Source organism: Ranitomeya variabilis, chromosome 6, assembly GCF_051348905.1.
Source record: "Ranitomeya variabilis isolate aRanVar5 chromosome 6, aRanVar5.hap1, whole genome shotgun sequence".
In the NCBI taxonomy this organism is placed as follows: Eukaryota; Metazoa; Chordata; class Amphibia; order Anura; family Dendrobatidae; genus Ranitomeya; species Ranitomeya variabilis.
This window is the reverse complement of record NC_135237.1, coordinates 577423152-577438003: the sequence shown is the minus strand read 5'-3', so window position 1 is coordinate 577438003 and position 14852 is coordinate 577423152. Positions and strand designations below refer to the sequence as shown.

General features: G+C 53.0%; 1 protein-coding gene across 1 annotated transcript in view; it reads left to right on the top strand.

The window, feature by feature from the left end:
• FAM83H (family with sequence similarity 83 member H) overlaps positions 1 to 14852 on the top strand; it is an 82259-nt gene that overhangs the window by 52667 nt on the left and 14740 nt on the right. Inside the window, exon 3 of the mRNA XM_077271483.1 lies at positions 14223 to 14387. Within this exon, the coding sequence (XP_077127598.1) occupies positions 14223 to 14387 (165 nt within the window). The remainder of the gene's footprint in view (positions 1 to 14222; positions 14388 to 14852) is intronic.

Below are 14852 nucleotides of genomic sequence, written 5' to 3'. Positions count from 1 at the left end.
ACTGTCTCCCCTCTGGACCTCCACTGTCTCCCCTCTGGACCTCCACTGTCTCCCCTCTGGACCTCCACTGTCTCCCCTCTGGACCTCCACTGTCTCCCCTCTGGACCTCCACTGTCTCCCCTCTGAACTTCCACTGTCTCCCCTCTGGACTTCCACTGTCTCCCCTCTGGACTTCCACTGTCTTCCCTCTGGACTTCCACTGTCTCCCCTCTGTACTTCCACTGTCTCCCCTCTGGACTTCCACTTTCTCCCTTCTGGACCTCCACTTTCTCTCCTCTGGACCTCCACTGTCTCCCCTCTGGACCTCCACTGTCTCCCCTCTGGACCTCCACTGTCTCCCCTCTGGACCTCCACTGTCTCCCCTCTGGACCTCCACTGTCTCCCCTCTGGACCTCCACTGTCTCCCCTCTGGACTTCTACTGTCTCCCCTCTGGACCTCCACTGTCTCCCCTCTGGACTTCCACTTTCTCCCTTCTGGACCTCCACTGTCTCCCCTCTGGACTTCCACTGTCTCCCTTCTGGACTTCCACTGTCTCCCCTCTGGACTTCCACTGTCTCCCCTCTGGACTTCCACTGTCTCCCCTCTGGACCTCCACTTTCTCCCTTCTGGACCTCCACTGTCTCCCCTCTGGACTTCCACTGTCTCCCCTCTGGACTTCCACTGTCTCCCCTCTGGACTTCCACTGTCTCCCCTCTGGACTTCCACTGTCTCCCCTCTGGACTTCCACTGTCTCCCCTCTGGACTTCCACTGTCTCCCCTCTGGACTTCCACTGTCTCCCCTCTGGACTTCCACTGTCTCCCCTCTGGACTTCCACTGTCTCCCCTCTGGACCTCCACTTTCTCCCTTCTGGACCTCCACTGTCTCCCCTCTGGACTTCCACTGTCTCCCCTCTGGACTTCCACTGTCTCCCCTCTGGACCTCCACTGTCTCCCTCTGGACTTCCACTGTCTCCCCTCTGGACTCGCCCATCTCCCTATGGACTCCCCCTGTCCCCTCTGGACTCCTATTGTCTCCCCTCTGGACTTCCACTGTCTCCCCTCTGGACTTCCACTGTCTCCCCTCTGGACTTCCACTGTCTCCCCTCTGGACTTCCACTGTCTCCCCTCTGGACATCCACTGTCTCCCCTCTGGACCTCCACTGTCTCCCCTCTGGACTTCCACTGTCTCCCCTCTGGACTTCCACTGTCTCCCTTCTGGACTTCCACTGTCTCCCCTCTGGATTTCCACTTTCTCCCCTCTGGACTTCCACTGTCTCCCCTCTGGACTTCCACTGTCTCCCCTCTGGACTTCCACTGTCTCCCCTCTGGACTTCCACTGTCTCCCCTCTGGACTTCCACTGTCTCCCCTCTGGACTTCCACTGTCTCCCCTCTGGACTTCCACTGTCTCCCCTCTGGACTTCCACTGTCTCCCCTCTGGACTTCCACTGTCTCCCCTCTGGACTTCCACTGTCTCCCCTCTGGACTTCCACTGTCTCCCCTCTGGACTTCCACTGTCTCCCCTCTGGACTTCCACTGTCTCCCCTCTGGACTTCCACTGTCTCCCCTCTGGACTTCCACTGTCTCCCCTCTGGACTTCCACTGTCTCCCCTCTGGACTTCCACTGTCTCCCCTCTGGACTTCCACTGTCTCCCCTCTGGACTTCCACTGTCTCCCCTCTGGACTTCCACTGTCTCCCCTCTGGACTTCCACTGTCTCCCCTCTGGACCTCCACTGTCTCCCCTCTGGACCTCCACTGTCTCCCCTCTGGACCTCCACTGTCTCCCCTCTGGACCTCCACTGTTTCCCCTCTGGACCTCCACTGTCTCCCCTCTGGACTTCCACTGTCTCCCCTCTGGACTTCCACTGTCTCCCCTCTGGACTTCCACTGTCTCCCCTCTGGACCTCCACTGTCTCCCCTCTGGACCTCCACTGTCTCCCCTCTGGACTTCCACTGTCTCCCCTCTGGACTTCCACTGTCTCCCCTCTGGACTTCCACTGTCTCCCCTCTGGACTTCCACTGTCTCCCCTCTGGACTTCCACTGTCTCCCCTCTGGACTTCCACTGTCTCCCCTCTGGACTTCCACTGTCTCCCCTCTGGACTTCCACTGTCTCCCCTCTGGACTTCCACTGTCTCCCCTCTGGACCTCCACTGTCTCCCCTCTGGACCTCCACTGTCTCCCCTCTGGACCTCCACTGTCTCCCCTCTGGACCTCCACTGTTTCCCCTCTGGACCTCCACTGTCTCCCCTCTGGACTTCCACTGTCTCCCCTCTGGACTTCCACTGTCTCCCCTCTGGACTTCCACTGTCTCCCCTCTGGACCTCCACTGTCTCCCCTCTGGACCTCCACTGTCTCCCCTCTGGACTTCCACTGTCTCCCCTCTGGACTTCCACTGTCTCCCCTCTGGACCTCCACTGTCTCCCCTCTTGACCTCCACTGTCTCCCCTCTTGACCTCCACTGTCTCCCCTCTGGACCTCCACTGTCTCCCCTCTGGACCTCCACTGTCTCCCCTCTGGACCTCCACTGTCTCCCCTCTGGACCTCCACTGTCTCCCCTCTGGACCTCCACTGTCTCCCCTCTGGACTTCCACTGTCTCCCCTCTGGACTTCCACTGTCTCCCCTCTGGATTTCCACTGTCTCCCCTCTGGATTTCCACTGTCTCCCCTCTGGATTTCCACTGTCTCCCCTCTGGATTTCCACTGTCTCCCCTCTGGACTTCCACTGTGTCCCCTATGGACTCGCCCGTCCCCCTCCAGACCCTTTTTTTCTGTTTTATATTCTGTTCTCCTCCAGACTGCATTGTTCTCCCGAATTATTTTTCCCCCTCCCAACTCCTATTTTGCCTTTTAGACTTCCCTGTTTTCGTCAAGTCTCCTTTCTTCTACTCCAGAATTCTTTTTCCTCCCCTGACTCATTCGTCCGCTTCCAGACTCGTTTTGTGTCCTGCTCCAAATTCGTGTTCTTCTGAATCTACTTTCCCCGTTTCTTTTTTCCAGTCTAGATTTTCCTTTCCTTCACAAGACTGCATTGTTCCCCTGCTCTCAACTGTGCTTTATCAGAACCCTTTTTTCCTTTCCAGACTCCTCTGATTTTTCTTTTTTCCTCTAGACTTTTCCGCCTGCAGGCAGAATCCTACACGGTGTTGGCAGCATAATATTTAAACCTTCCAGACTCCTCTGTTCTTCTCCTTCCACACTCCTCCTCCTTTCACATTCCTCTCTTCTCCTCCTCCTTCCAGACTCCTTTGATCTCCTTCTTCCAGACTCCTGTGTTCTCTTTTTCCCCCTCCTTCCAGACTCCTCTCTTCTTAAATTCATCCTCCTTCTCCCATATTCTCTGTTCTCCTCCTTCCAGACTCCTCCATTCTCCTCACCCTCCTTCCAGGCACCTCCGATCTCCTTCTCCTTCCAGGTTCCTCCGTTCTCCTACTCCTTCGATGCTCCTCTGTTCTCCTCCTCCTTCCAGGCTCCTACGTTCTACTCCTCCTTCCAGGCTCCTCCGTTCTCCTCCTCCTTCCAGGCTCCTCCATTCTCCTCCTTCCATGCTCCTCCGTTCTCCTCCTACTTCCAGGCTCCTCTTTCTCTTCCTCTTTCCAGGCTCCTCCGTTGTCCTCCTCCTTCCAGGTTCCTCCGTTCTCCTTCTCCTTCCAGGGTCGTTCGTTCTCCTTCCAGGGTCCTCTGTTCTTCTCTTTCCATGCTCCTCCGTTCTCCTCCTCCTTCCAGGCTCCTCCGTTCTCCTCCTTCCAGGCTCCTCCATTCTCTTCCTGTTTCCAGGCTCCTTCGTTCTTCTACTCCTTCCAGGTTCCTCTGTTCTTGTAATCCTCATTCCAGGTTCCTCTGTTCTCCTCACCCTCCTTCCAGGCACCTCCGTTCTCCTTCTCCTTCCAGGTTCCTCCGTTCTCCTACTCCTTCGATGCTCCTCTGTTCTCCTCCCCCTTCCAGGCTCCTCCGTTCTCCTCCTCCTTCCAGGCTCCTCCGTTCTCCTCCTCCTTCCAGGCTCCTCCGTTCTCCTCCTCCTTCCAGGCTCCTCTGTTCTTTTCCTCCTTCCAGGCTCTTCCGTTATCCTCCTCCTTCCAGGCTCCTACATTCTCCTCCTGCCAGACGCCTCCGTTCTCCTCCTCCTTGCAGGCTCCTTCGTTCTCCTCCTCCTTCCAGGCTCCTCTGTTCTCCTCCTCCTTCCAGGTTCCTCCATTCTCCTTCTTCCAGGCTCCTCCGTTCTCCTCCTCCTTCCAGGCTCCTACGTTCTCCTCCTCCTTTCAGGTTCCTCCGTTCTCCTCACCATCCTTCCAGGCTCCTCCGTTCTCCTTCCAGGGTCCTCCTTTTTCCTACTCCTTCCAGGCTCCTCCGTTCTTCTCTTTCTAGGCTCTTCCGTTCTCCTCCTCCTTCCAGGCTCTTCCATTGTCCTCCTCCTTCCAGGTTCCTCCGTTCTCCTTCTCCTTCCAGGGTCCTCTGTTCTTCTCTTTCCATGCTCCTCCGTTCTCCTCCTTCCAGGCTCCTCCGTTCTCCTCCTTCCAGGCTCCTCCATTCTCTTCCTGTTTCCAGGCTCCTTCGTTCTTCTACTCCTTCCAGGTTCCTCCGTTCTTGTAATCCTCATTCCAGGTTCCTCTGTTCTCCTCACTCTCCTTCCAGGCACCTCCGTTCTCCTTCTCCTTCCAGGTTCCTCCGTTCTCCTACTCCTTCGATGCTCCTCTGTTCTCCTACTCCTTCGATGCTCCTCTGTTCTCCTCCTCCTTCCAGGCTCCTCCGTTCTCCTCCTCCTTCCAGGCTCCTCCGTTCTCCTCCTCCTTCCAGGCTCTTCCGTTATCCTCCTCCTTCCAAGCTCCTACATTCTCCTCCTGCCAAACGCCTCCGTTCTCCTCCTCCTTCCAGGCTCCTTCGTTCTCCTCCTCCTTCCAGGCTCCTCAGTTCTCCTCCTCCTTCCAGGTTCCTCCGTTCTCCTCCTTCCAGGCTCCTCCGTTCTCCTCCTCCTTCCAGGCTCCTACGTTCTCCTCCTTCCAGGTTCCTCCGTTCTCCTCACCCTCCTTCCAGGCTCCTCCGTTCTCCTTCCAGGGTCCTCCGTTCTCCTCCTCCTTCTAGGCTCCTCCGTTGTCCTCCTCCTTCCAGGTTCCTCCGTTCTCCTTCTCTTTCCAGGGTCCTCCGTTCTCCTTCTCCTTCCAGGGCCCTCCGTTCTTTTCTTTCTATGCTCCTCCGTTCTCCTCCTCCTTCCAGGCTCCTCCGTTCTCCTCCTTCCAGGCTCCTCCATTCTCTTCCTGTTTCCAGGCTCCTTCGTTCGTCTCCTCCTTCCAGGTTCCTCCGTTCTTGTAATCCTCATTCCAGGTTCGTCCGTTCTCCTCATCCTCCTTCCAGGCTCCTCCGTTCTTCTATTTCAAGGCTCCTCCATTCTCCTCCTCCTTCCAGGCTCCTCCATTCTTCTCCTGCTTCCAGGCTCCTCCGCTCTTCTCCTCCTTCCAGGCTCCTCCATTACATAGTTACATAGTTATTAAGGTTGAAGGAAGACTTTAAGTCCATCTAGTTCACCCCATAACCTAACCTAACATGCCCTAACATGTTGATCCAGAGGAAGGTAAAAAAAAACCATGTGGCAAAGAGTAAGCTCCACATTGGGGAAAAAAATTCCGTCCCGACCCCACATACAGCAATCAGACTAGTTCCCTGGATCAACGCCCTATCAAGGAATCTAGTGTATATACCCTGTAACATTATACTTTTCCAGAAAGGTATCCAGTCCCCTCTTAAATTTAATTAATGAATCACTCATTACATCATACGGCAGAGAGTTCCATAGTCTCACTGCTCTTACAGTAAAGAATCCGCGTCTGTTATTATGCTTAAACCTTCTTTCCTCCAGACGTAGAGGATGCCCCCTTGTCCCTGTCACCGGTCTATGATTAAAAAGATCATCAGAAAGGTCTTTATACTGTCCCCTCATATATTTATACATTAACATAAGATCACCCCTTAGCCTTCGTTTTTCCAAGTGTAATAACCTATCTTGGTATTGCAGACCCCCCAGTCCTCTAATAACCTTGGTCGCTCTTCTCTGCACCCGCTCCAGTTCAGCTATGTCTTTCTTATACACTGGAGACAGAATACTGTGCACAGTATTCTAAGTGTGGTCGCACTAGTGACTTGTATAGAGGTAAAATTATGTTCTCCTCATGAGCATCTATGCCTCTTTTAATGCATCCCATTATTTTATTTGCCTTTGTAGCAGCTGCCTGACACTGGCCACTGAATATGAGTTTGTCATCCACCCATACACCCAGGTCTTTTTCATTGACGGTTTTGCCCAGAGTTTTAGAATTAAGCACATAGTTATACATCTTATTACTTCTACCCAAGTGCATGACCTTACATTTATCCCCATTAAAGCTCATTTGCCATTTATCAGCCCAAGCTTCTAGTTTACATAAATCATCCTGTAATATAAAATTGTCCTCCCGTGTATTGATTACCCTGCAGAGTTTAGTGTCATCTGCAAATATTGAAATTCTACTCTGAATGCCCCCTTCAAGATCATTAATAAATATGTTAAAAAGAAGAGGGCCCAATACTGACCCCTGTGGTACCCCACTACTAACCGCGACCCAGTCCGAGTGTGCTCCATTAATAACCACCCTTTGTTTTCTATCCCTGAGCCAACTCTCAACCCACTTACACATATTTTCCCCTATCCCCATTACTCTCATTTTATGTAACAACCTTTTGTGTGGCACCGTATCAAAAGCTTTTGAAAAGTCCATATACACTACATCTACTGGGTTCCCTTGGTCCAGTCCGGAACTTACCTCTTCATAGAAGCTGATCAGATTAGTCTGACATGAACGGTCCCTAGTAAACCCGTGCTGATACTGGGTCATGAGGTTATTCCTCTTCAGATACTCCAGTATAGCGTCCCTTAGAATGCCCTCCAGGATTTTACCCACAGTAGAGGGTAAGCTTACTGGCCTATAATTACCGAGTTCAGTTTTTGCCCCTTTTTTGAATATTGGCACCACATTTGCTATACGCCAGTCCTGTGGTACAGACCCTGTTATTATGGAGTCTTTAAAGATTAAAAATAATGGTCTATCAATGACTGTACTTAGTTCCTGCAGTACTCGGGGGTGTATCCCATCCGGGCCCGGAGATTTGTCCATTTTAGTGATTTTTAGACGCCGCCGTTCTTCCTGCTGGGTTAAGCAGGTGACACTTAATGGGGAATTTTTATCACTAGTCATATTGTCTGCCATGGGATTTTCTTTTGTAAATACTGATGAAAAAAAGTCATTTAGCAGATTGGCTTTTTCCTCATCCTCCTCCACCATTTCACCCAGACTATTTTTAAGGGGGCCAACACTGTCATTTTTTAGTTTCTTACTATTTATATAGTTAAAGAATATTTTGGGATTATTTTTGCTCTCTCTGGCAATGATTCTCTCTGTCTCAATCTTTGCTGCCTTGATTTGCTTTTTACAGAATTTATGTAATTTTCCGTATTTATTTAATGCCTCCTCACTACCCACTTCCTTTAATTCTCTCTTCTTTCTTTTTGTCCCTTATTGCGCCCCTTACAGCTCTATTTAGCCATATTGGTTTCCTCCTATTTCTAGTATGTTTATTCCCATACGGTATATACTGTGCACAGGTCCTATCCAGGATGCTAATAAACGTCTCCCATTTTCTTTGTGTACTTGTATGTCTCAGGATATCGTCCCAGTTAATTGCACCTAGATCCTCTCTCATCCGTTGGAAATTTGCCCTCCTGAAGTTTAGTGTCCTTGTCACCCCCCTACTACACATCTTATTAAAGGTTACATGAAAACTTATTATTTTGTGATCACTATTCCCCAAGTGACCCCCAACCCTTATATTTGATATGCGGTCTGGCCTGTTGGTTAATATTAGGTCTAGCAGTGCCCCCCTCCTTGTTGGGTCCTGAACCAGTTGTCAGAGGTAATTGTCTCTCATAGTTGTCAAAAACCGATTACCTTTGCTGGAACTGCAGGTTTCTGTTCCCCAATCTATTTCAGGGTAGTTGAAGTCCCCCATAATAATGACTTCTCCTTGAGTCGCAGCTTCATCTATTTGCTTTACGAGGATATTCTTCATTGCTTCCATTAGTTTTGGAGATTTATAACAAACCCCTATCAGTAATTTATTATTTTTCCCCCTCCCCTTATCTCCACCCACAGGGACTCTACATTTTCATTAAATTCACCTATATTATCACGCAGGATGGGTTTTAAGGTCGATTTTACATATAGACACCCCCCACCCCCTCGCTTATCTGTACGGTCATTTCTGAACAGACTATAGCCCTGTAAGTTAACAGCCCAGTCATGGCTCTCATCCAGCCACGTCTCAGATATCCCCACCATGTCATAATTATGCTCCAACAACATTAATTCTAATATGTCCATTTTGTTGGCGAGGCTTCTGGCATTAGTATACATGCACTTGATGTTACTCTCTGTACCTCTATTCTTTCTTAAATTATTAATTGATCTAACCCCACCCCCCATGCCACCGCCACCCCCAACTTCCTTATTTGTGCCCAGGTCTCTATCTGCACTATCTTCCCCTCCTATAAAATGAATACCCTCCCCCCCAATCCCTACTTTAAACACTCCTCCAACCTTCTAACCATTCTCTCCCCCAGCACAGCTGCACCTTCCCCATTGAGGTGCAGCCCGTCCCTAGCGTAGAGCCTGTAGCCCACTGAGAAGTCGGCCCAGTTCTGGAGGAACCCAAACCCCTCCTTCCTACACCAATTCTTGAGCCACTTATTAACCTTCCTAATCTCCCGTTGCCTCTCTGGCGTGGCGCGTGGTACAGGCAGTATTTCGGAAAATACCACGTTGGAGGTCCTTGCTTTCAGCTTGCAGCCTAATTCCCTGAAATCATCTTTAAGGACCTTCCACCTACCTCTAACTTTGTCATTTGTGCCAATGTGCACCATGACCGCTGGGTCCTCACCTGCCCCTTCTCTTCCTCTTTCCAGGCTCCTTCGTTCTTCTCCTCCTTCCAGGTTCCTCCGTTCTCATAATCCTCATTTCAGGTTCCTCCATTCTCCTCACCCTCCTTCCAGGCTCCTACATTCTCCTCCTCCTTCCAGGCTCCTCCTTATAAACTCCTAATCCTACTTCTAGACTCCTCCGTTCTCCTCATCCTCATTCCAGGCTCTCCGTTCTTCTATTTCCAGGCTCCTACATTCTCCTCCTCCTTCCAGGCTCCTCCATTCTTCTCCTCCTTCCAGGCTCCTCCGTTCTCCTCCTCCTTCCAGGCTCCTCCATTATCTTCCTCTTTCCAGACTCCTTCATTCTTCTCCTCCTTTTCAGGTTCCTCTGTCCTCGTAATCCTCATTCCAGGTTCCTCCGTTCTCCTCACCCTCTTTCCAGGCTCCACCCTTCTCCTCCTCCTTCTAGGCTCCTCCCTTCTCCTGCTTCCAGGCTCCTCCGTTCTCCTCCTCCTTCCAGGCTCCTCCGTTCTCCTTCCAGGCTCCTCCATTCTTTTCCTCCTTCCTGGCTCCTCCGTTCTCTTCCTCCTTCCAGGCTCCTCCGTTCTCTTCCTCCTTCCAGGCTCCTCCGTTCTCTTCCTCCTTCCAGGCTCCTCCGTTCTCTTCCTCCTTCCACGCTCCTCCATTCTCTTCCTCCTTCCACGCTCCTCCATTCTCCTCTTCCTTCCAGGCTCCTCCTTTCTCCTCCTCTTTCCAGGTTCCTCTGTTCTCCTCTTCCTTCCAGGCTACTCCGTTCTCCTCCTCCTCCTTCCAGGCTCCTCCATTCTCTTCCTCTTTCCAGGCTACTTCGTTCTTCTCCTCCTTCCAGGTTCCTCCGTTCTCATAATCCTCATTTCAGGTTCCTCCATTCTCCTCACCCTCCTTCCAGGCTCCTACATTCTCCTCCTCCTTCCAGGCTCCTCCTTATAAACTCCTAATCCTACTTCTAGACTCCTCCGTTCTCCTCATCCTCATTCCAGGCTCTCCGTTCTTCTATTTCCAGGCTCCTACATTCTCCTCCTCCTTCCAGGCTCCTCCATTCTTCTCCTCCTTCCAGGCTCCTCCGTTCTCCTCCTCCTTCCAGGCTCCTCCATTATCTTCCTCTTTCCAGACTCCTTCATTCTTCTCCTCCTTTTCAGGTTCCTCTGTCCTCGTAATCCTCATTCCTGGCTCCTCCGTTCTCTTCCTCCTTCCAGGCTCCTCCGTTCTCTTCCTCCTTCCACGCTCCTCCATTCTCCTCTTCCTTCCAGGCTCCTCCTTTCTCCTCCTCTTTCCAGGTTCCTCTGTTCTCCTCTTCCTTCCAGGCTACTCCGTTCTCCTCCTCCTCCTTCCAGGCTCCTCCATTCTCTTCCTCTTTCCAGGCTACTTCTTTCTTTTCCTCCTTCCAGGTTCCTCCATTCTCGTAATCCTCATTCCAAGTTCCTCCGTTCTCCTCATCCTCCTTCCAGGCTCCTGTGTTCTTCTATTTCCAGGCTCCTCCATTCTCCTCCTCCTCCTTCCAGGCTCCTCCGTTCTCCTCCTTCCAGGCTCCTCCATTCTCTTCCTCTTTCCAGGCTCCTTCGTTCTCCTCCTCCTTCCTGTCTCCTCCGTTCTCCTCCTCCTTCCAGGCTCCTCAGTTCTCTTCCTCCTTCCAGGCTCCTTCATTCTCCTCTTCCTTCTAGGCTCCTCTGTTCTCTTCCTCCTTCCAGGCTCCTCCGTTCTCTTCCTCCTTCAAGGCTCCTCCATTCTCCTCTTCCTTCCAGGCTCCACCGTTCTCCTCCTCCGTTCTCCTCCTTCCAGGCTCCTCCGTTCCCCTCCTCCTTCCAGGCTTCTCCTTCCAGGCTCCTCCGTTCTCTTCCTCCTTCCAGGCTGCTTTTTTCTCCTCTTCTTTCCAGGTTCTTCTGTTGTCCTCCTCTTTCCAGGCTCCTCCGTTCTCTTCCTCCTTCCAGGCTCCTCCGTTCTCTTCCTCCTTCCAGGCTCCTCCGTTCTCCTCCTCCTTCCAGGCTCTTCCGTTCTCCTCCTCCTTCCAGGCTCCTCCGTTCTCCTCCTCCTTCCAGGCTCCTCCGTTCTCCTCCTCCTTCCAGGCTCCTCCGTTCTCCTCCTCCTTCCAGGCTCCTCCATTCTCTTCCTCCTTCCAGGCTCCTCTGTTCTCCTCCTCCTTCCTGTCTCCTTCGTTCTCCTTCTCCTTCCAGGCTCCTTCGTTCTCCTCCTCCTTCCTGTCTCCTTCTTCTCTTCCTCCTTCCAGGCTCCTTCGTTCTCCTCCTCCTTCCAGGCTCCTGCATTCTCTTCCTCCTTCCAGGCTCCTCTGTTCTCCTCCTCCTTCCTGTCTCCTTCGTTCTCCTCCTCCTTCCTGTCTCCTCTGTTCTCCTCCTCCTTCCTGTCTCCTTCGTTCTCTTCCTCCTTCCAGGCTCCTTCGTTCTCCTCTTCCTTCCAGGATCCTCTGTTCTCTTCCTCTTTCCAGGCTCCTCCGTTCTCTTCCTCCTTCAAGGCTCCTCCATTCTCCTCTTCCTTCCAGGCTCCACCGTTCTCCTCCTCTTTCCAGGCTCCTCCGTTCTCCTCCTTCCAGGCTCCTCCGTTCTCCTCCTTCCAGGCTTCTCCTTCCAGGCTCCTCTTTTCTCCTCCTCTTTCCAGGCTCCTCCGTTCTCCTCTTCCTTCCAGGCTCCTCCGTTCTCCTCTTCCTTCCAGGCTCCTCCGTTCTCCTCCTCCTTCCAGGCTCTTCCGTTCTCCTCCTCCTTCCAGGCTCCTCCGTTCTCCTCACCCTCTTTCCAGGCTCCTCCGTTCTCCTTCCAGGGTCCTTCTTTCTCCTACTCCTTCCAGGCTCCTCCGTTCTTCTCTTTCCAGGCTCCTCCGTTCTCCTCCTCCTTCCAGGCTCCTCCGTTCTCCTCCTCCTTCCAGGCTCCTCCATTCTCTTCCTCCTTCCAGGCTCCTCCGTTCTCCTCCTCCTTCCTGTCTCCTCCGTTCTCCTCGTCCTTCCAGGCTCCTCCATTCTCTTCCTCCTTCCAGGCTCCTTCGTTCTCCTCTTCCTTCCAGGCTCCTCCGTTCTCTTCCTCCTTCCAGGCTCCTCTGTTCTCTTCCTCCTTCAAGGCTCCTCCATTCTCCTCTTCCTTCCAGGCTCCACCGTTCTCCTCCTCCGTTCTCCTCCTTCCAGGCTCCTCCGTTCTCCTCCTCCTTCCAGGCTTCTCCTTCCAGGCTCCTCCGTTCACTTCCTCCTTCCAGGCTCCTTTTTTCTCCTCCTCTTTCCAGGTTCTTCTGTTGTCCTCCTCTTTCCAGGCTCCTCCGTTCTCCTCCTCCTTCCAGGCTCCTCCGTTCTCTTCCTCCTTCCAGGCTCCTCTGTTCTCCTCTTCCTTCCAGGTTCCTCCTTTCTCCTCTTCCTTCCAGGCTCCTCCGTTCTCCTCCTCCTTCCAGGCTCCTCCGTTCTCCTCCTCCGTCCAGGCTCCTCCGTTCTCCTCCTCCTTCCTGGGTCCTCCTTTCTCCTACTCCTTCCAGGCTCCTCCGTTCTTCTCTTTCCAGGCTCCTCCGTTTTCCTCCTTCCAGGCTCCTCCGTTCTCCTCCTCCTTCCAGGCTCCTCCATTCTCTTCCTCCTTCCAGGCTCCTCTGTTCTCCTCCTTTTTCCTGTCTCCTCCGTTCTCCTCCTCCTTCCAGGCTCCTCCATTCTCTTCCTCCTTCCAGGCTCCTTCGTTCTCCTCTTCCTTCCAGGATCCTCTGTTCTCTTCCTTCTTCCAGGCTCCTCCGTTCTCTTCCTCCTTCAAGGCTCCTCCATTCTCCTCTTCCTTCCAGGCTCCTCCGTTCTCCTTCTCCTTCCAGGCTCCTCCATTCTCCTCCTTCCAGGCCCCTCTTTTCTCCTCCTCTTTTCCAGGTTCCTCTGTTGTCCTCCTCTTTCCACGCTCCTCCGTTCTCCTCTTCCTTCCAGGCTCCTCCGTTCTCCTCTTCCTTCCAGGCTCCTCCGTTCTCCTCCTCCTTCCAGGCTCTTCCGTTCTCCTCCTCCTTCCAGGCTCCTCACCCTCTTTCCAGGCTCCTCCGTTCTCCTTCCAGGGTCCTCCTTTCTCCTACTCCTTCCAGGCTCCTCCGTTCTTCTCTTTCCAGGCTCCTCCGTTCTCCTCCTCCTTCCAGGCTCCTCCGTTCTCCTCCTCCTTCCAGGCTCCTCCATTCTCTTCCTCCTTCCAGGCTCCTCCGTTCTCCTCCTCCTTCCTGTCTCCTCCGTTCTCCTCGTCCTTCCAGGCTCCTCCATTCTCTTCCTCCTTCCAGGCTCCTTCGTTCTCCTCTTCCTTCCAGGCTCCTCCGTTCTCTTCCTCCTTCCAGGCTCCTCCGTTCTCTTCCTCCTTCCAGGCTCCTCCATTCTCCTCTTCCTTTCAGGCTCCACCGTTCTCCTCCTTTTTCCAGGCTCCTCCGTTCTCCTCCTCCTTCCAGGCTCCTCCGTTCTCCTCCTCCTTCCAGGCTTCTCCTTCCAGGCTCCTCTTTTCTTCTCCTCTTTCCAGGTTCCTCCGTTCTCCTCTTCCTTCCAGGCTCCTTTGATCTCCTCCTCTTTCCAGGCTCCTCCGTTCTCCTCCTCCTTCTAGGCTCCTCCGTTCTCCTCTTCCTTCCATGCTCCTCCGTTCTCCTCCTCCTTCCAGGCTCCTCTGTTCTCTTCCTCCTTCCAGGCTCCTCTTTTCTCCTCCTCTTTCCAGGTTCCTCCGTTCTCCTCCTTCCAGGCTACTCCTTTCTCCTCTTCCTTCCAGGCTCCTCTGTTCTCCTCTTTCTTCCAGGTTCCTCCATTTTCCTCTTCCTTCCAGGCTCCTCTGTTCTCCTTCTCCTTCCAGGCTCTTCCGTTCTCCTCCTTCCAGGTTCCTCCGTTCTCCTCCTTCCAGGCTCCTCTGTACTACTCCTCCTCCTTACAGGCTCCTCTGTTCTCCTTCCAGCCTCCTCCTTCCAGGTTCCTCAGTTCTCCTCTTCCTTCCAGGCTTCTCCGTTCTCCTCTTCCGTCCAGGTTCCTCCGTTCTCCTCTTCCTTCCAGGCTCCTCCGTTCTCCTCTTCCTTCCAGGCTCCTCCGTTCTCCTCTTCCTTCCAGGCTCCTCCGTTCTCCTCTTCCTTCCAGGCTCCTCCGTTCTCCTCTTCCTTCCAGGCTCCTCCGTTCTCCTCTTCCTTCCAGGCTCCTCCGTTCTCCTCCTCCTTCCAGCCTCCCTCCGCTGTCTCCTCCAGATACATTTGTCCCCTTAACTCTTTGACAAATGTGATAGAATCTTATCTGGGGTCTTCAGAGCTCCTTGTTGGTAACTATCTCTCATTATTTGTGTTGTCTTCACATTTCAGGTCATTGGGATTGTCATGGACATCTTCACCGACGTGGACATCCTCTCTGACCTCCTGGATGCTGCCGCTCGACGGGTTCCAGTCTACATCATCCTGGACGAGATGAACTCTCAGCACTTTCTTGACATGGCGTCCAAGTGCAGAGTCAACCTGAACTTTGTGGAGGTGAGACCCCCGGAGAAAGATGGCGCTCTGACCTGCAGTCGATGTTGTAGACAGGGGCATAGCTACCGGGGTGCAGAGCCATTTGTTCCTCTGAGGACCTTCCACATCAGACCTCAGTTCATGGCACACCGTTGCTGGGGGCCAGTTCCAGATTGTGTTGGGCCCTGGAGTTTCATGATGCCCCTCTTCCCCAGAGATATTCTTATTTTTCCTCCCATCGTTGATCCCCCGCGTGCACAGCGTTCTCTTGGGACGATTCTCTCTGGCTTTGACCTCACTGCAGGGGATCATAGCTCTGAATTTGGAGGGGAATATTTTCTGTTATTTCCATGCAGCTGCTGATCCTCTCCTGGTGTAGTTACTGTCAGGGTGGGCCTTGCTTTTCTCTCCACCATCGATAAACACTGCACGGTGCAGCAGGGAGTGGCCGACGGTGCGGCAGCTGCTGAGCGTGAGCTCCCAGAA